Below are 19,884 nucleotides of genomic sequence, written 5' to 3' on the forward strand. Positions count from 1 at the left end.
GAACCCTGGGCGAAAGCAGCGGATCCACCCTCCGCTTGTACCAAACCAGATCACACACCTTTATTATCCTCAAAATGTAACAAACGGGATAAGAAATCCCTCCCTCCCCCCGCCCCTCCCCGCAGTCCAGGGAAGCATTTAAAAAGCCCCGCAGTCAGGCCAGGAGTCCGCCGGTGGGGCCCGGGGCGCCGGGCGCCCCTCTATACGGCTGTAGTCCTCCCGAACAAGGGGATGGAGACCGGCAGACGCCAAGCTCCGTGCTCCAGGGGCTCGCGGCTGCTGAGCTCTGAGTCGGTCCAGCTGGGGAAGACCCGGCGGCCACGGTCGGCCTGCAGGCAGAGGGCTGGGCAGGGCGGCGCGGGCCGAGGGGCGCTGGGCAGGTGCAGCGCCGAGGTGTAGCCCCGGTCCAGGAAGAGCGGCTTGTAGCTTGGAGGCGGCTGCTCCTGCTTCTCCGCGCTGTCGCGGCGGCTCAGGAAGGGCGTGACGATCTTGCGGTAGAGGCCGCGCGTGTCCGTGAGCACCTCGCTGTAGGGCGGCGGCGGCTCTGCCATCAGCACCGCCTCTTCGTAACACGGTGGTTTGGACATGTCCGATTCCGCTGCGGAGTGGGAGGCGGTCGGAGGGGGTGAGGCCGCCGGTTCCCAGCCTCTCGCAGAGGCCCTGGCCAGGGCCGCCCGCGCCCCAGCCCTAGCCCGAACCCGAGCCCGCCGCCGCCCGTGTTCTCCCGGAGGCTGCGGGTGGAAGCCCTGAGGGTAAGCAGCGAGCCCTCCAACGCCCGCCCACTCCCGGCGGCCCGGATCGCCCCCTGGCGGAGGTCGGTACTCACCTTGGCGCGGGTAGCTCCAGGGCCGTGGCGGCACCGACAGGTGCGGAGGCGGCGGGTGCGGGAGCGCGTGGTGGTGCGGATGTGGGTGCGCGTGCGCGTGCGGCTGCGCGGGCCCGTGGTGCAGTAGCGGGTGCACGTGCACGTGCGGATGCGAGTGCGTGTGAGCCGGCGCCTCCAGGCGGCTACGGTGTGGTGGTGGCTGCGGCGGCGCCAGGCCCGGGGGGCTCCCGGCCAGACTGCCCTCGAGTTCGAGGGGCTCCAGCTCTAGGGCGCGCAGGTTCTGCTCGCGCAGTCGCTCCTCCTGGCGCCGTTTGAGGCGGCGGCGCAGGAAGCTGCAGAAGCAGCAGAGCAGGACGATGAGACCCCAGATGAGCCAGAAGCCGGCGAAGCACGTGAGGAACGTGTAGGTGCCCTGGGACATCACCATGGCGGCGGCACGGGCGGCGGGTCCTCAGCCGCTTCACTGGACACTGGTCTCCGCTGCGTGGCCCCGGGCCCGCGCCACACTCTCAGGTGCCGCCAGCGTCACTCGGGGACCCGCGGCCGGGGGCTGCCCGTGGCAGGTCTCAAGTCGTGCGCGCGCCGGCGGGGGACAGCAGCGGCGCCCGCTCCTTCCCATGGCGCCGGCGGGCGCGCGGGCGTGCCTCACCCGGGGCCGCGCGGGACCTGTGGGGCAGACACGGGGCGCAGTGAAGGCGCACCGCGGCCCCCAACGACTTCCCGGCCCCCGCCCTCGCCCTGCGCAGTCCGGGGAAAGCCTCCTCCGTGGGAACCCTGCGCTCCCCGGGGGCCCGGTGACGTCACCGAGGAGGGTGACGTCACGCCTCGAGGTTTCCCTGGTAGGGTTTCCCCGATCTGAGCCCCGGCCGCCGAGGGGAGCCGAGGCGGGCCAGCAGGGGGCGCGCGAAGGCCGGACTCCAGCTCTGAGTCAGTACGAGAGATTCGCCATCCGCAGTCCCGGGGCCAAAGGGTTTCAGGAGCTTGTGCGCACCAGGTCCCTGAAGAGGCGTCTCGGCGCGGTTGCTGTGCGGCGGGGAAAGGGTGGTACATCTCCTAGAGCCCCGCAGACAGCCACCTGACGCCCTGTACAGACGCCTGGCAGCCCCTGGCTGCCCAAAGCCCGGAACAACTGGCCCTGCACCGCGCCCTTCGGGTCTCCGCCGCTCGCGTAGGAGGGCTCAGGCGGGTGGCTCTCACTGGTAATGCGTGCCAGTACTGCGTGCCACCGGCCCTGCCTTTGTCTGAGCCTAGCGCGCCGCGCCGGGCGTGGGCCACTCTCTCTTCCTTTCCTCCAGGCGCCCTGCCTGCTCCAACTCCGCTTCCCCGCCTCCTGCCCTTGCACAGCCCCACTTGGCTCTGCCTCTAGCTTCAGGCCGCCGTCTCCCTTTCCCTCTCGCGGAAGGGAGGAAAACTAGATGAGGGTTGGAAGCTAGTCTTTCGTACCCACCTGGTCCTGCACTCACTCCAGATAGGCATCTCTAGTTCCGCTTCCTCCTCTCCACAGCCGCGGGTGAGAGGGGGAACCGTGCACCCTAAGAGGGAGGTAGGAGGGAGCCCTGACTCTGAGAGTGAAGGGTGGCAGGTGACTGCTCACCGCCCCCACAGAACAGAACTGAGCCTTTCCTGAATACCTTATACACACGGGTTTGAACGAAAGCCTTTGGGGTAACTGGAATGATTCCTATTTTACAGACGAGGAGTTGGGGGAACAACTGGCTGTGTAGATGGCAGGTGGTGGAACTATAATTTGAACCCAGGCCTGGCCACAAAACCCTAGCCTGAGTGGGGTGGGGGGTATGCTGCCTGGGCTACTTTGTGGGCCTCCTCCAGGAGCCCCACGGACCCTACCCTCAGCATGCCCAAGGCACACACACACTCTGCTTCGAGAGCCACAGGGAGCCTGAGCCCCAAGCTGGGGGAAGCCAGGCCATGGGCCACCCCACACTTCTCCCCAGATGGCTCCTGTCTGACTCCATGGCTGCCTTCAGCCACGTGCCACTTGGTGCCCGTGCCAGTCCCCTTCTCCTGGGCCTGCGTTCCAGAACAGACAATGGCAGGAACCATAGCTCTGCCCGCCCCCTCGACAACCCTGCCATGAGGCTGCCATGGTGACGCAGCCCAGATAAAAACACGATGCTGCCAGTCACTGGGAGTTAATTACATCTGTTATTCTTTTCCTGAGCCATCAGGAATGCTCTGAGGAAACTGGCACTAACTAGAGGTCCCCCTGGTCTGCCAGGCAGGAACAGCTCTGGGTCAGAAAAGGTAACTCTGGGCCTGGAGGTAATGGGGTTTAGCTGAATTAGAAATATCTTTCAAGGACCATGCAGAATCCTCTCTTCAACACCACCTTGTCCGTGGTGGTTGTGCCCATCTGGTAGACAGGGAGATAGGCTCAGAGAGGGAAATGACTTGCCCCAGGTCACACAGCTCAGAAGGGGAGGAGCTAGGATTTAGCCTGAGTCTGAATCCAAACTCTGTGACAAGCCAGATGTAAGTGGCAGCCGTGGGGGCACTGGGCAGACAAGCCAGCTAGCAGCCAAAATGCATTCCCATCCCTTCCCACCAGGGCCCTGGCATGCCTGATCACCAGCCCGACGCTGCTGTGGAATAGCAGCGTGAGAAAGAGCTACAGGGTGAAGGGGAGATGCAATGGCAGCTCCAGGTTAGCAAGAGACAAAAGACAGGGTCTGTGCCCTGAGGGCGCCCAGCTCAGCAGGTAGGGCATTAGGCCATACAGGGCAGGCCACGCCCAGGACCTGCTGGGTGCCATCATAGCTGCATTTTATAGACTAGGCAACTTTGGGCCAAAGAGAGGAAGGCTCTTGCTTAAGGTCACATAGCTAGCTCCCTGGCCCCAACCTGGCTCCGCTCACAGGTGGAGTGGGTGGGGATTCGATGCTGAACACTGTCCCCTCGGCAGTGTCACAGCAGGCCCACGGGACTGGAATCCTGTCTGAAGCCTCCCTCCCAGGTGCTCAGTAGACTCTCATGTAACCGACCATAGGTGCTCAATACACAAACATCAGAGGTGCATTCAGACCTTTCAAAATGCTCTACCTGACCAGGCCAGACTTGGCAAAGCCTCCCGAAAAAACCATGCCCCCTTACTGCTCCTTTACTATGCGAGCTCTTGCCCTTGTCTGGGAGCCTTTCAGGCTCAGAGCCCGCCTGCAGCCTGCTGCTCCAGCCACTCCCTCCACTGCCCGCACTGCTCCAGACTGGTAGTAGCAAATACCTGCCTCCTCCTACCTACTCAACGCGTTCAGGTGCTAGGAGCGATGCCCTGCACATGGACCGAAGTCTGCCATTTTATTACTCACGTTCTGTTTGTTTCCTGTTTCTCTTTTCTTACTTTCTTGAAGGCTATTTGAGCATGTTTTAGGGCTGCATCTTGATTTGTCTGTAGTGTTTTTGAACCAAATCGTTCTGCATGTTTTCTCGGGCCACACGCTCACTGGGAGCATGGCAGAGGGATCAAAGCGAGACCCTTGGTGAGTTTCTTAACCTCCAAGTTGCCTCGGTTTCCTCATCGGTGAAGATGAAGCTAATCCATGCAAAGGGTGTGGAGGTGCCAACAAACATTAGCTCTGATGATGGTGGTTTCTGAGCTGAGGATGCAGAGATGTGTGTGTCCCCAGGGTGCTCCCTGCTTGAGGGCTGGGCACCACAATCACTCTTAGAAGCAGGCTAGCATTCTTGTTATTTGGCGGATGAGAACACTTGGCTCAAGGAGAATAAATGACACCCAAGGGCACACAGAGCCAGGGCCTGGCTGCATTGCTGTGGGCACCTCCCACACTGCCCTATGCACCCTTCAGCCTTACACGCCAAAGCACCAAAGATCTGCTACTGGGTCCTTTATCTCAGCAAAGAGCCTACCATTCCTTCCGTCCACCGCATCCTCTGCAGGGTGGCATTTGTCCACTTCCTTTGGTCCTCCTGCCACTGCCTTGGCCAGGCCAACATCGTCTCTCCCCTGGCCCCCATCACCATGCTTGCCACTGTGCTGTGCCCCTGCCCAGCCTAGTCACTCTTCATAGCACTACGCTGCCTCAGGAGCCAATCTAGCATTTAACATGGCTTAGATCTGGGCCTCTCAAATTTAAGCAAGCATCAGAACCACGTGGAGGCTGTTAAAACAGTGCTGGGCTCCGTTCCCAGTGCTGGATTCAGTAGGTCTAGGATGGGGCCCGAGTTTGCACTTTAAACAAATTTCCAGCAGATGCAGGGCCAGGGAGCACACTTTGAGAACCACTGACCTAGGTGCTAGCCTCCCGGATGAGCTCCTGCCAAGGCCTCTTGGGCTCGCCTGAACCACCTCACCCCTCGGGGATGGGAAGCCCAGTGATGCCAGGATGTTCCAGGGTGGCCAGGGTCCAGCACCATCAGCCTTACCAGCTGGCACCCAGTAAGTAGCTCAAGAACCACCTATGGAAGGAGACGCTGAAGGGCTCGTTACCTGTTTGGTCTTTTAGCTGTGGGACCGGGAGTACCTCAAGGGCTGGGTCTGTGTCCAATTCATTCCTGGGAAATGTCAGCCATTCACCAAAACGTCACTGAGAGAAAAGCCATCATCCAGCCCTCGCCTGGCAGGGTGGTTTATAAGCAAGTGGAGAACCCATGTGTCTACGTGAATCAAAGGAAAAGGTTGTACGGAGGCACACACCAGGGCTCTGGGGGGTGGGGATGGAAAATCCCAGGCAGCAGGGGCACTGGGTCACACCTGGACTTGAGGCTAGAGCTGCTGGTCTTCAAGGGAAGGGCCAGGAACTCAGAGCAGGGGGTGAGGGCTGGGGGACAGGACAGACTGACAGCCTGTCCTGTGTGCCTTGCATACGCCGGGCCCACTACTGGTCTCTACGCTAGTTACCTAAGGAAAACTCAGGAGGTGGCTGCTGTTCTCTCTACAGACAAGGATGTGGGCTCAAGGAGTGGGTCCAGCTCAGGGCTCCATAGCCAGGTGGTGTGAAGCCCGGGTGGTGACAAAGTCCTCGGTCCCGGCAGGAAGGGCATTTCAGGGAGCCACTGGTAACACCCTTCCACCCTTCCCACATCAACACGGAGGAACTGAGGCCAGAGAGGGCTTGACAGGACTTGTCTCCACTCCCAGTCAGCCAGGCTTGGAGCTGGCCAGAACCGCCCTCCGCCTAGGCCAGGGTACTGAGTGGCACCCTTGCTTGCAGGCAGATGACCTAACCCTGACACCAAGCCAGGAACCCGGGGGCTTGGGAAACTACAAATAAGACCACAGAGACTGAGGCCTCGGTGGGCTTGTAGGTGGAGAGCCCTCCCTCGGGCCAGTGTCTGCTGCGCTCAGCTCCGGCCTCCTCAGGGCAGGGTTTTCAGAGACCAGGTTCCTCCACTGAAACCTCAGTCTGTGGCTCTCTGTGCCTTCATCCCCGCAGCTAGCATGGAAATAATGATCTGACCCTCCAGGGGAGGCGGCCCCATGGGCATGATGGTGATACCCTGGTGGGGGGGCAGCCTGGGTAACATGCAGAGTGCCGAGGGGTAGGCCTGAGCTCAAATTTGGCTTCTGCCCTCACTGAGCCATGTGATCCCATCCTGGCTACTCCCATACCTGAGCTGGAGTTTCTTCCGCAGTAGGACCAGGGTGCCGAGGGGACAACAGAACTGCCTCTGATGAGGGATCACCCTGCAGCCTCAAGAGGCTCAAATGCAGAAAGCAGCCCCTGGTGTCACAGTGGACACAGCCTGGAGGCGGCCCAGCAAAACCTGCTGTCCCTTTCCCATGGACCAGAGGTCTCAGACACAGGCCCCTCAGGTTGGACACAGTTCTCAGACATGTTTTAAAAACAATCCATGTTCACAATCCATTTTTAAAAACATTCTGATTAATTGCCAACATTTACAAATCCAGGAGATTTTATATAAAGGTCTGGATTTCTGGCTCATCTTGAAAATTGGACAGTCAGGTCATACCAAGTCCACATTTCACACAGTGACAAAGATTGGAGCTGAGCAGCTCCCTGGCCCGCCTCACTCATACCATTTCCCCCCTGATCCTTAGAAGCGTTTGGGTTTCCAATGCCTGGAGCTAGACTGAGTACCCACAGGCTGCAGCACTGCATGGACCCATCTTTGCTAAATTTTCTCTCCCACAGCCAAGACTGCAAGCTGAGCAGGCCACGGAGCCCATGAGCCGAGGACCAGGGCTTGGGGTTTTCCCAGGGGACTGAGGCAGCCCTTTGCTGCTTGGTCTCACCCAGAGGGAGAAAATGGGGGGAGGGAGGAAGTGAAGAAGGGAGAGAGAAAGCTAGCCCCGTCCTGTAATGCATCTGGGGGAGCAAGAATGTGGCTGATTTTGCTGGAAGAAGGAAAACTGTACCAACACCCAAAAGACGGGGAAAGTCCTCACTGGAGGAAAGTGAAGGAAGAAGGCTCTACAGTTCTTTTCTGCCTGGGTTACAAGAGAAGTTAGCTAGCAGGCAGAGGAGCTTTGCCCGCACAGAAGCCTGCACTGGAGCCTCAGCTCTGCCACTTACTGGTAGTGTGACCTTGGGCAAGTCACTCACCTCCCTGAGCCTCCCTTTAGAGTCTTCATCTCTAAAATGGGGATAATAAACTTACCTTGCGCAACTGTTGTAAAAAAAAATTAGGAGATAATGGATGCAGAGCACTCAACACAGGTCTCACAGAGCAGGAAGGGAATGAAAGGCACCCGTGAGTAATTCCCCAGGCGCCCCTGCCTGCAGGAGACTCAGGCCTGACCTCCAGGACACCACCCATCTAAGGGCATCTTATGCCGAGGCCTCCAATGCCCCAGATGCCAGTCACCTCTAGGATGCCTCCCCGGATGGGAAAGGAAACCCAAGGGCTGTTGTGGTCTCTGGGATCCTGGATCTGAAGCCTGCGGTCGGGGCTAGTATCTGCTGAGTCAGGCCTGGGAGAGCTGGCAGGAGGGCCGTTTCTCTCTCCATCATGATGCCCGCTGAGGGGAGGTTGGGAGGGGAGCCAGAGGTCATTTCCTCTGAGTCAGAGGCCATTCTCCTCCCAGAGGAGCTCCCCTGGAGGACCAGGCACCTCCATGTGGCGCGGGCCTCCCTGCCGGCCAACCTGCATGCCACTCAGTACAGTTGGGGCATTGTGCTCAGACAAGAAAGGGGCACTTGTGATCCGGACAATGGGCTGGGTCGCTCCCATTTGGCCTGGGCTTCAGCTTCCCTGGGTCAGCAATGTCCTTTCCTCTTCTCCTGCCCACTCTGCTTCCACCCCTCCCTGGAGAATGGTGGCTAGGAATACGGAGCAGAGACTCACCGCGGGCCCAGGCCCGGTTTGGCACGTGCCTCGGCCGTGAGGAGGAGGAGGGATGCGAGCTTCGCTCCTCTACCCTGGTAAGAAACGTCGCCCCTGGGGAACCCAGCTCGGCTCAGGCCATGTCCAGGGCCGGCACGATTAGGCGCGATTAGGTGGTGGCGGCGGTGGGTGGGGGGGTCTATGGGCAAAGACCCCAGCCCCAGCCTCCATGCCTCCTCCTCCCGTGACAAGCCCAGGGGCTGGGCCGCCCCCACGTTTGCAGCCACCCCAGGAGCCCTGCTGCGACGACTGCAGCCACGTGGGAGCCAGCTCGTGCCCACGGCCGTTCGCCCCCACCCCCCCCTCGACGGGCTGTGGAGGCAGGCACACCCAGCCGGGCCAGAGGGGCGACATGCCCTCGCCGCGCACCCCTCTCCCCCTGTGCCCCTGAGCTGTGGGACCGCGTGGGGGGAGGGGGGAGGGAGGGGGAGGGGGCGTCGCCGCCCCGCAGTCGTGTTGCCGGGGAGCGCAACCCCGTTGCTGTGGCAACCGTTTCCAAGCGAACTGGTGGCGGCTCGCGCCCCGTTCCGGCTCCCTCGCTCACTGGCGCTCTCCCTCCCTCCGGTGTGGACTGGGGGAGGGGCTGCCCGCGGCCTGGGCGGGGGACCCGGGCGGCGACCCGGGGCCAGGGCGCAGAGCTGCCCGCGGGGAAGGGCTCAGTCCTGGGACCATCTTCCGCCCGCGCTCCGTGCCCGCCCGGCCCGCAGCCGCCGCGGTACTCACGGGCCCAGGCATCCTCCTCGAGCTCGTTCTCCTGGCTCGGGGCGAGCAGCGCGGGCCCAGCGGACAGAGCCCCGGGCCTGCGGTGGGGGAGGCGGCGGCGGCGGCGGCGGCCCGGGGGAGCAGACAGTGGCAGCGAAAGCGGCTCCGAGCGCTGGGCTGGAGGCGCGGGGCGCGCGCACGGGCGCGTACACGGCGGGTGCTGAGCCCGGCGTGCGCGCGCGCGGCAGCCGGCAGAGGGCCCCCCACCCCCAGCCACACGCCGCAAGGAAGCTGCCCCCGGAGGGAAGGAGGGGGAGGACGGTCACCCACCTGCGGCGCCGAGACCCGGCTCTCCAGCCCGCCGGGCTCACACCCGCCAGGGCACCCTCACAGGGGAGGCACACGCCGGCCGACCCGGTCCACACTCCAGGCTGGAGCCCAGGCCACACCGGTCGTGCACGCTGGATACACAGCCAGGCAGCTGAGGTCGAGAACCCCGACGCGCACACAGCTCAGCTCGGAGAGCACACACATGTCCAGGTCCCCGTCACATCCTGACAGGCGCTGCGCACACGCAGTGCGCAGGGGCCCCCCCAGCAGGCAGGCACCACAATGTGGCTCCCTCCCAACTCACGACCCCTCCTGCTAGGTGCCCAGCAGGCGTACACTACCACATGCCTACTAGCAAGCCACGGGGAGGAGGACCTAGTGCCGAATCCACAGCCCTGGCCTCGGCGGACATGCCTCTCCTACACCCCACCAGGGAACAGATGACCCCTAGAGAGCGCCCCACTGTCTACCCCGAGGTCCAAGCTTGCAGAGGCCACTCTGAAGTTGGCTGTCCATCGGCCTCTTAACTGGGCTGTTTTTCGTCCAACTTCTCTACTGCACTTAAGGTGATTTTCCAAAAACCCCTCCACCACCATGTCAGCTGGAACATTTGGGGTTGAAGTGACAGAACCCCCAAACAAATAGGTTTGAGCTCTACCCCGTCTCTACCAAAAAAAAAAAAAAATCTGCACGCCTGTGGAGGAAAATTGCTTGAATTCGGGAGGCAGAGGTTGCGGTGAGCCGAGATGACGCCACCGCACTCCAGCCTAAGGGACGGAGTGAGACCCTGTCTCAAAAAAAAAAGGAGGAAGAAGAAAGAAAGAGAAAGGAAAGAAAGAAAGAAAAAGAAGGAAGAAAGGAGAAAGAAAGAAGAAAGAAGGAAAGAAGAAAGAAAGAAGGAAAGAAAGAAAGAGAAAGAAAGAAAGAAAGAAAGAAAGAAAGAAAGAAAGAAAGAAGAAAGAAGAAAGAAAGAAAGGAGAAAGAAAAGGAAAAGGTTTGAGCTCAAAGGGGACTGGCTCATGCAACTGGCAAGTCCCAGGGTAGATTCTAGCTTTGGTCACAGTTGCTTCCAGGTGTTCCCGCAGTGGTGTCAGGTACGTATCTGCTTCTATGTTTGCATCACTCTCAGGCAAGCTCACCCCAAGAGGTAGTGAGGACAACCCCAACAGCCCTAGGCTCATATCCTGCCATCTATCCCTGGAGGAAATGGAACCCCGATTCCTTCCCCATCATTTGAGCAAAATACAAGCAAACAACTCCATGAATGATTCTTTTTGGACTCATTTGGGCTGTCTCTATCAGTGAACCAATCTAAGTGCCTGTGTGTTAAGGGAGAGGATATGTGTTCCTTATGTGAAGGGAATGGCCTCCCAGTACCCGCTCCCTTTTCTTTGTATACAGGCACCGTGATTTCAACAGGGGAGTCACTGCGCCAGGGGTGCCATCCTGGTGAAACTGTGAACCCAAGTGCCCTGCTCCCTGACAGTGCACAGCAGGCAGGTATCCAGCCTGGCCACTCAGATTCCTTGAGTTTGCAACTGGGCTCAAAGAGGCAAAACCAAATGGCTCCATCATCTTGGTTCTGGTGGGTGTGCCCTGATGAGAATGGGGCCCACAACTAAGACCCCGAAGCTCCTCCATATCCTTTGAACACCTTCTAAGTTAGCGGGAGGACAGTTCTGTCACTTGCAACATTCCCACCTGGCTCTCTCACTCTCGGTATGTGTGTGGAGTATGTGTATGCATGGGGTGCGAGCCCAGCCCCACCTAAACCACGTGGACAGAGACTGGGGGTGCTTTTGTAGATGCTGGAGCAAACACTCCAACACAACCCGTCAAAATCCTTCAGGGAATCCCCTACCTTCAGATGAGGCCCCATCTGGGCCTGAACCCTGTGATCCTTAATCCAGCTTTCAAAGCTGGCTGTGTCTCACTGACCTCGGCTCCAGCCGTTCCTTGCTTCCACCTCGGCCTCCCATGCTCAGCCATCCTAAACCACTAAAGCCCTAGACCATCCACCTGGCTCCTCTACTTGGGTGCATCTGATCCTGTGTCCTGGAGGGCACCAACTCTGACACCTTCAGGGTCAAGGGGCCTCCCTGTTGGTGCCGCCCCACCCCCAACCCTGTCAGCTGTAGAATCCTCTTCCACAGTGCTGATCACACTGGGTCCCGCTGTTCCCAAGTCTGCCTCCCCACCAGACTGAGCTCCAAGCTGCCAGGGGCCTCGTCTCCATCTGGGTCCCAGTTCCCACCATAGAGCTGGGCATGGAGGACAGCTGAGGGAAGCTTCTTGGGAAATGAATTCTGGGAGTTCCCTCTGCCAAGGACCCACTGTGGTAAGAGCTTTAAGGTGAGTTTAACCCTAGCCAAGAAGTTCCCTGGATGCCTCCCTAGCCCAAGGGGGAGCCTGGCCAGGGCATCCTGATCCAGGTGCAGGCAGAGTGCCTCAGGGTCCTGCATGTCCACCTGGCACGCGCTCACTCTTGCATACCTGACCAGGGCTGGGCTTTGGTATGACATGCTAACACCTACCTAAAAATCCCCCACTCCCACCTCAAAACAGCCTAGGGCAGAAGGGCAAACCCACCCCAGGATCCTTTCTCATGACACGTGGGTAGGATCCGGCTTTCCCATTATTACCTGGTTTCCTCCTCACCCTGCAATGGCCATTTAACCAGTTGGAAGACCTTGAGCAGGTCCCCGCTCCCCTTATTTCCCTTAGGTTGATGGGAAGCAGCAGGCACGCCACATGTCATGAGTGGGGTCACAAAAGGCCCCTTCTGCCAGGCTGCTGGCTCGGCACCTTCTGGCTGTGCTTAAGCCAGGTGGTTAGTTTGGTACTCAGCACAACTCCCCAGCAGGTGAGAGTCCTGCGGTGGCTTGGGAACTCAAGGGGCTGGCTGGCTGCTTTGGTGGATTCTCACAGCTGCCCAGAAAGGTGATGGGTCTCACACCTACCTTTCCATACAAGGGAAGCGCCTGTGCAGGGCCAACTTGAAAAGTGGCCAGGCTGGGGCTTGAACCTGGAACTGTCAGCTACAAAGCTCATGTGGCTTCTGCAGCACTGGGTGCCCAGTCCAGAGGCCAGGAACAAGCTCGATGGGGGTTACGGGGCATTCTTAGGGAGCTGGGGACACTGGGAGTCTATAGAGCCACGATGGGGTTGCAAGATGTGGGACAGACTGGTAGGCAACAAGCTCTCAGCCCCAGAGCCCAGGCAGGAAGCGCCCCTTGAGTGCCTCCCAGTCCCCCTTCCTCCCAGGTGAATGTCCACTTCGAGGCCAGCTCAACCACCGTCTCCAGAGAACTCTCCCACACTGGCCACAGCCTATCTGCCAGCATCACCCACTGTCTAGGTCTTTGCCCATGATGTGTCAAGGGCAAAACGGAGGGGTGGATATGATACACGTGCATCAGCCCAGGGGCCCGTACATGGCTGGCGTCCAGGTAAAGCAGGCCTGGGGCAGACATTCCTTACACAGCTCCCACCCTACTCTTAAGTCCACATTTAGGCAGCCAGGCCACCTTAGCCTTGGAGGGGAGGACACCAACAGGGCCCGCCTTACCAGCAGTCAGAAACAGACCCACACCCCAGTGGGTACCCAAGGCTTCTTTCCTTAGGCCCCATCCCATTTAGGAAGTTGGGAAACCCACTGGGTGAGCCCAAAGGCTACCAAAGCCTGGCTGTCTGGAGAGGCCAGTTCAGAGTCAGCCCTAGGGGCTCCTGGGCCTCAGAAGGGCACACCCTGCTTCCCTCCAGGCCCACCTCCAATCCCTTCCCGCTTCCAGTTGGGCCAGGGGAGCAGGAAGACCCCTGGAGCACCGGAAGCAAGAAAGAGGCAGGGGCGGCCAGCCAGGTTTGTGCTCGGACTGTATTCACACAGAGACACGTGGCAGCTTACACTGGACAAAATGAGTAATAAAAATTGGCTTTAAATATGGAAAAAACAGGGCCCTGTAATCCCATGCTACCCTAACACTGGGACCAGGATGGCCATCACAGTCTGGGAAGGGCCAGGGCAGGGGCCTGGGGCACAGGCACAGCCTCGCCCTATCCCCTTCACCCACACAGGTACACACGCGCGCGCACACACCCCACAGGCGCACACAGGAAGGGGCGGATTATTGCTGGGCACATGTGTCTATTGTTATGAGGGGAGTCCGGAATGTCTGAGGGTTGACCAGGGATGCCCCACCTCCTCTTAGGGGCTGGGCTTGGGCGCTTCTGAAAGAGGTGTCTTCAGGACAGAGCCCAGTGTCAGGGACCAGGCTGTGGGAGCTGGAAGGCAGAGGCAGACCTATCTGGACTGGCCGGGGCAGTGGGCTGATGGGTATCACAGGCAGCCCAATCTCTGGCCACTTTGGCACAGGCCTAGGGCATACAGAGGCCCCAGATCTAGCGCTGACAAGCACTGAGAAGGGACAGCTTTGGGCCCCAGAGGGTAGCAGCCTGAGCCCAGGGCAGCAGGGGCAGGCACGAATCTTACTCAGAGACCAGGGGTGGCCAACACAGTGCTGAAGGCTCGGGGGTGTGACCACCCTCAGCCGTCCAAGCTGGGCCAGAGGAGCCTTGAGTTTGGCAGTGGCTCCTCTGCCAGCTCCCGCTCTCCCAGCCAGGGCTGGCTGCCCCCAGGAGCCAAGGCGGGGGCACCAGGTCTGCGGCGGGAATTAAGAATGCTCTGGTCGCTATATACATTCGTACAAATACATAAATACAGAAAGCCCCGAGCTCCACGGAGAAGAGCTGAAGGGACGCACCTTTGTCCCAGGGACGGCCTAGGCCCTGCCAAACTCAGCCAGGCCAGGGGCTGAGGGACGGAGGACACTGGGGACAGCTCCGTCTGTGTTCCCCAGGCCACGACTTGAGTGGACAACGGGGAAGATCACTGTGCAAAACTGTAAACGGCGCTCGGAGTAGCTGCTACCGCCAACTGCTGGTGGGGGCCTCGGGCTGGGGGCTAGAGGCGGGTGGGGAGCTCTTCCTCGCTGTCGCTGCAGTTTCCACAGCAATCCTGGAGGGACGGGGAAGACACGGAGGGAGGGAGAGAGGCAGAGCAGGTGCTATTAACCACGAGGGACGTCACATGGGGCCGACCCTGCCAGGGCAGGCCAGGAGCTGCCTGGGGGGCGCACTCTGGGGAGGGGCCTCTCCACGAGGAGCCTGGAGCAGCAGCTCAGGCCACACGCGGGTGGGCGTCATTGCAGAGGCTGCTGGCAACAGACTGAAGTAAGGGGGCTGGGTAGATCCCACGGTCTGCCAGGGCAAGGCCTCTGCCCAGCCCTCTCCCCTGGGGCTGGCAGAGACGGCACAGGGAGACAAGCTAAGCAAAGCTGGCAGCTCGAAGGGGCCACGGTGCAGGGAATCAAAGCAGTGGGCAGGGGGAGTGGGGCGGGCACCAGACTTCTTTCTCCCACATCTTGCCTCTGCCATGGAAGGGCTGCCCGTGGCTCCCCGAGGCCAGGCAGCAAGGCCAACCCACGGGGAGCCCACACTGCTCACCTCTGGAAAGAGAAAAGAGGCCATGAGCCCAGCCAGGGGTGGGGGACAGGCGGGAATGAGGCCAGAGACCCTGGGCACCACAACAGGACTGGAGGATGCCCACTCCCAGCGCATGCGGGCACCGGCTCTGCCTCCCACCCACCGTCCCCTGGAGCCAGGCTGGGGGCCCAGGTAGGCTGCTGCTGGGGCTTACTTGGCGACTGAAGAGTCTCTGCAGCAGTCCCTTTTTAGGAGGTGCAGGTGGCTGGCCCTTCCAGTCCAGGTCCGGGGGAACTGAGCCATCCAGCCCAAAGACATTCAGCTCCTGGAAGCACTCGGTCTCCACCATCTGCTGAGGAGCAGGCAGCTGTGACAGCTGTCCCCAGGGCAGCCTCCTGGAGCCCACCCCACCAGCAGGGCAGGCCCCCACCTCGTTCTGCCAGGGGATGGGCACGCTGCCTGTGGCAAACTTCTGGTAGAAGTCCTGGTCGGTAGGCTCCAGCTCCACGCCCTTGACCGTAGAGAACTGTTCAATGTCCAGAACATCCTTGCAGTAAATGGCCTGGGGCTGGTGGGACAGATGCAGCGGTCAGATAGGAAACACACACATGCACACGTGAAGGCAGCTCAGCCCTGATTCTGACTCGGGTCTTGGCCTAGTGCTGCCTGACACCAGCAGCTCTCTGATTTGGAGTCAGAAACCAGGTGCCCCACACACTTCCTAAGCGGGGCAGGCCCTTCTCTCCGAAGCCTGGTTTTCCCCTCTGTGAACTGGGTACATTATTCCTCACTGCTTAATGACTGTGAGGCTGTGTAAAGGCCAATGCCAGGCACCTCCTTCACCTGCCCACAGCTTCCTGGGTATGCAGTTGGGGCGGGAAGTACAGGCTGAATCTCAGCCGGCCCCTCCGCTGGGCATCACCACGCAGAGCCTGGAGCTGGTGACTCCCTGGCTCCCTGCCCTGCGATGACCTGGGACTTGCTCCGTCTTCTCTCCCAGCCAATCAGAGGGCTGGCACAGTCTCCCACTGCTCCACCTCCCCAGACCCACACTGGGAGCCCACCTCAGCTCCAGGTGGCCACCTTCTTTTTTTATCTTAACATTGTTTTCTAAGTCCTTCAATTAAGATGTCAATTAAAGTATCATTGTCATGTAAAATGGTACAGCTGCTTTGGAAAACAGTCTGGCAGTTCCCCAAAAGGTTAAGCATCATTACCATATGACCTGGTAATTCTACTCCTAGGTATAGACCAAGAGAAATGGCAGCATCTGCACACACAAAAACTTGTACAGGAATGTTCACAGCAGCAATAACAGCCAAAAAGTGGGAACAATCTTAATGTCTACCAACTAACGAACAGGTAAGAAAAATGTGGTCTATCCATGCAATGGAATATTATTCAGCCTTAAAAAAGTATGAAGCACTGATCTATGCTACAACATGCATGAACCTTGAAGATACTATGCTAAGTGAAAGAAGCCAGGCACAGAGGATCACATACTATGTGATTCCATAGCTATGACATGTCCAGAATAGGCAAACAGAGAGAGACAGAGAGTAGACTGGTGATTGCCAGGAGCAGCGGGAGGGAAGAATGGAGAATGACTGCTAAGGGCATGGGTTTGTTTTTTTTTTGCAGAGTGGGGCAGGTAATGAACACACTCAAGAATTTATCATGGTGCTGACTGCATAACTAAAAAGCCAATGAATTGCACTTTTTTTTTTTTTTTTGAGATGGAGTTTTGCTCTTGTTGCCCAGCCTGGAGTGCAATGGTGTGATCTCAGCTCACTACAACCTCCACCTCCTAGGTTCAAGCAATTCTCCTGCCTCAGCCTCCCAAGTAGCTGAGATTACCGGCATGCACCACCACACCCAGCTAATTTTTGTATTTTTAGTAGAGACAGGGGTTTCACCTTGTTGGCCAGGCTGGTCTCAAACTCCTGACCTCAGGTGATCTACCCACCTTGGCCTCCCAAAGTGGTGGAATTACAGGCATGAGCCACCACGCCCAGCCGAATTGCACACTTTAAATAGGTGAATTGTATGGTATATAAATGATATAGATTAAACTCAATAAAGCTGTTAAAAAAATATCATCATCAAGCTTGCTTTTTCATCTACTGTTTCTACGAAGTTAAACTCCAGGGCACTGATTTTATCTCCGACTTTGAATGGAAGATCCAGAGGCAGTGTGGTTATTTCAAGGTTAAATGAGATGATGTACACAGGAAACAGAACAGACTGAGTGGCAGTGCCAGCCTCAGGGGCGAGCTGACGAAAGTCAGGATCTCAGTTCAAGTGCCTCTGACAGGGCCCACCTTTGCTTTTTTTCTTTTTTTTTCTTTTTTTTTTTTGACACGGAGTCTTTCTCTGTCCCCCAGGCTGGAGTGCAGTGGCGCGATCTCGGCTCACCGCAACCTCCACCTCCTGGGTTCACGCCATTCTCCTGCCTCAGCCTCCCGAGTAGCTGGGAATACAGGCGCCTGCCAACACGCCCGGCTAATTTTTTGTGTTTTTAGTAGAGACGGGGTTTCACCGTGTTAGCCAGGATGGTCTCGATCTCCTGACCTCGTGATCCGCCCGCCTCAGCCTCCCAAAGTGCTGGGATTACAGGCTTGAGCCGCCGCGCCCGGCTTCCACCTTTGCTTTGGAAAACAGTCTGGCAGTTCCCCAAAAGGTTAAACATAGTTACCATATGACATGGTAATTCTGCTTCTAGGTACAGACCAAGAGGAATGGAGGCCAAGGCGAGCAGATTACCTGAGGTCAGGAGTTCGAGACCAGCCTGGCCAGCGGTTCCAGTGAGGCCCATGTGAGGCAGTCACTCAGGGCAGTAGCCCCCTCACTGGCCTCCCCACTTCCACTCACACCAACTATGGCCCACTCCCCATACCTCACATTCCTGCCCAGGGTCCCCCAGTGGTCCTATCTTGCTGAGAACCTGCCGGCACTCCTCTTTGCCTGCATGGGCCCGCTCAGCCACACAGGTGTCCTCGCGGCTGCTCCACCTCACAGCGCTGGCCCCTGCCTCAGGACTACAATGCCTGGCTGTTTCTTCTGCCTGGAATGCTCACACCCCAAACCTTGGCATGGCTCTCCGCTTCACATATTTTACATTTCTGCACCGCCATCACATCCCCAGAGACCACCGTGTCTAAAAGCACTCCCCACACCATCATTCTCTGCCATCTTTGTAGTTTGCTTTAGTTTTCTTTTTTTTTGAGATGAAGTTTTGCTCTTGTTGCCCAGGCTGGAGTGCAATGGCGCGATCTCAGCTCACCGCAACCTCCTCCTCTTGGGTTCAAGCGATTCTCCTGCCTCAGTCTGCCGAGTAGCTGGGATTACAGGCATGCGCCACCACACCCAGCTAATTTTGTATTTTTAGTAGAGATGGGGTTTCTCCATGTTGGTCAGGCTGGTCTTCGAACTCCCAACCTCAGGTGATCTGCCTGCCTCGGCCTCCCAAAGTGCTGGGATTACAGGCGTGAGCCACCGCGCGCAGCCGCTTACTTTAGTTTTCTTTGTCTCACTTAACGTTACCTGGAATTCCTTCTGGCTTACCGGTTTGTTTGGGTGTGTCTCCCACTAGAAAGTAAGGGCAGGACTGGCCCCAGTGGGCCTCATTATCTCCAGGGTCTGGCATAAATGGGCACTCAGCATAAACATGTGTGTCGTTGACAGCTATCAACTTGGCCTGCCCTGCCCATCCTTCGGGCCTCTCCAGTGTTCCTGGTGAACCGTTAATTACAGGACCACTCCTCAAACACATGGGAAGGGGAAAGCACATGACCTCATCTTAGCCTATCAGAACCTTCCATATGACTGTCACACAGAGAAGCCTAATTCAGGGGGAGGGAAAGAGTCAACAGGTTGAAGGCCAGGCAACAGCTGGAGAATCGTGGCACACAGCAGGAAACCCTGAAGCTGGCCCTACTTTGGGACTTTCTGGCCAAATGAACCAATACACTCCACGTTGAGCTTAAGTGAGTTTAGGTTGGTTTTCTGCCACCCGGACTCTGACAACTAGAGGACACCCTTGCCTGCTGGGTGCCCGGCCCACTGAGATGCTCAGTTAACAGGTGAGACTCTATAAAAGTGACCACCCACAGAAGGATGGCCAGCCCAACAGCCCCTCCCACTGCTGGCAATTGCATTGTAGTTTTCCTCTGGGGAACTGAGCTTCCCCATTGGTGCAGGTTCGGGTGGGTGTATGATCTGGGTGTGGCCAGTGAGGGGCCTCTGAGCAATGAGAGGCAATGGGCATCAGCCTTGGGACTTCTTTTCCCCCATGAGGATTTCTTTTGAAATTATTGGGCAAGGCCAGGCGCGATGGCTCACGCCTGTAATCCCAGCGCTTTGGGAGGCCGAGGCGAGCGGATCACCTGAGGTCAGGATTTCAAGATTTCAAGACCAGCCTGGCCAATATGGTGAAACGTTGTCTCTACTAAAAGTACAAAAATTAGCTGGGCGTGGTGGTGGACGCCTGTAATCCCAGCTACTCAGGAGGCTGAGGCAGGAGAATTGCTTGAACCTGGGAGGCAGAGGTTGCAGGGAGCCAAGATCTCGCCACTGCACTCCAGCCTGGGGGACAGAGCAAGACCCTGTCTCAAAAAAGAAAAGAAAAGAAAGGAAAGAAAGGAAAAAAGAACGGAAGGAAGGAAGGATGGAGGGAGGGAGGGAAGGAGAGAAGAGAAGAGAAGAGAAGAGAAGAGAAGAGAAGAGAAGAGAAGCTCTCTGTCTACTGTGGTGGCTGAGCTGCTGGGGCCCACTGCTGCCGCACCCTGGGGAGAGCTACCCCAATATGAAGACTACACACTCAACAGTACAGTGAGGCGAGGGAGAGAGAGTTCCTAGGACATTGTCAGAGGCTCCAAGCCCCATCCAGGCATGCCACAAGCCAGACCTATCCTGGGGCTTTTCCTTTTTGTGAATTGTCTTTATTTCTGTGGCTAAGCCACTAGATTGTTTTTTCTGCCACTTGCACTGGAAGCATCCTGGCTGATACTACAAGAGCCCCTGAGCCCCAGCCCTGGCGGGGCCCCGCCCTCGGCAGGAGTGGGCTGCACTCACGTCAGGCTTGAAGGGCGGCTCCAGCATGCCAGCTCCCAGCCGCTTGAAGTTCAGCTTCTTAAAGAGGGGGTGCTCCTTCACCTCACGAGCACTGCCCCCACGACACCCCAGGCGTTCGGCAGGGTCCTTGCAGAGGAGCTGTGGCAGGGGTG

At 58.4% G+C, this 19,884-nt stretch overlaps 2 protein-coding genes and 1 long non-coding RNA gene across 10 annotated transcripts in view; 1 reads left to right on the forward strand and 2 right to left on the reverse strand.

Annotated features, from left to right (window-relative positions):
- PRR7 (proline rich 7, synaptic) lies at positions 1 to 9,847 on the reverse strand. Of its 4 annotated transcripts, XM_032158705.2 has the most exons (4): positions 8,870 to 9,065; positions 2,274 to 2,358; positions 827 to 1,492; positions 1 to 598 (listed from the first exon to the last, which is right to left on the reverse strand). In XM_032158705.2, the coding sequence occupies exons 3-4, from the start codon at positions 1,251 to 1,253 to the stop codon at positions 201 to 203; spliced, it is 825 nt and encodes a 274-aa protein (XP_032014596.1). In that variant the 5' UTR covers positions 1,254 to 1,492; positions 2,274 to 2,358; positions 8,870 to 9,065; the 3' UTR covers positions 1 to 200. The 4 variants fall into 4 exon arrangements, with proteins under 4 accessions (XP_032014596.1, XP_032014597.1, XP_032014595.1 ...); XM_032158706.2 differs by lacking the exons at positions 2,274 to 2,358; positions 8,870 to 9,065 and adding an exon at positions 9,179 to 9,847; XM_032158704.2 differs by lacking the exon at positions 2,274 to 2,358.
- Positions 7,884 to 18,350, forward strand: LOC116471891 (uncharacterized). The gene is made up of 4 exons (XR_009213909.1): positions 7,884 to 8,184; positions 11,332 to 11,530; positions 15,904 to 16,021; positions 17,382 to 18,350. It is a non-coding gene; the product is annotated as an uncharacterized LOC116471891 (long non-coding RNA).
- GRK6 (G protein-coupled receptor kinase 6) overlaps positions 13,035 to 19,884 on the reverse strand; it is a 17,036-nt gene continuing 10,186 nt past the window's right edge. For 3 of the 5 annotated variants that reach the window (XM_058440167.1, XM_032158702.2, XM_058440168.1), the window contains 4 exons: positions 19,733 to 19,870; positions 15,090 to 15,227; positions 14,874 to 15,008; positions 13,035 to 14,192 (listed from right to left, as the gene is read on the reverse strand). In XM_058440167.1, coding sequence (XP_058296150.1) covers positions 14,139 to 14,192; positions 14,874 to 15,008; positions 15,090 to 15,227; positions 19,733 to 19,870 — 465 coding nt within the window. In that variant the 3' untranslated portion in view covers positions 13,035 to 14,138. The other 2 variants (XM_032158703.3, XM_058440166.1) reach the window with 2 other exon arrangements.

This window comes from Hylobates moloch, unplaced genomic scaffold (assembly GCF_009828535.3).
Source record: "Hylobates moloch isolate HMO894 unplaced genomic scaffold, HMol_V3 SCAFFOLD_6, whole genome shotgun sequence".
Taxonomy (NCBI): Eukaryota; Metazoa; Chordata; class Mammalia; order Primates; family Hylobatidae; genus Hylobates; species Hylobates moloch.

What these genes read in the sequence shown, in the direction of transcription:
- PRR7 (XM_032158706.2), bottom strand. Translation starts at nt 1,253, where the DNA reads ATGGTGATGTCCCAGGGCACCTACACGTTCCTCACGTGCTTCGCCGGC. An exon ending in CTGGAGCTACCCGCGCCAAG is followed by an intron (nt 599 to 826) that starts GTGAGTACCGAC and finishes CCCACTCCGCAG; the next exon opens with CGGAATCGGACATGTCCAAA.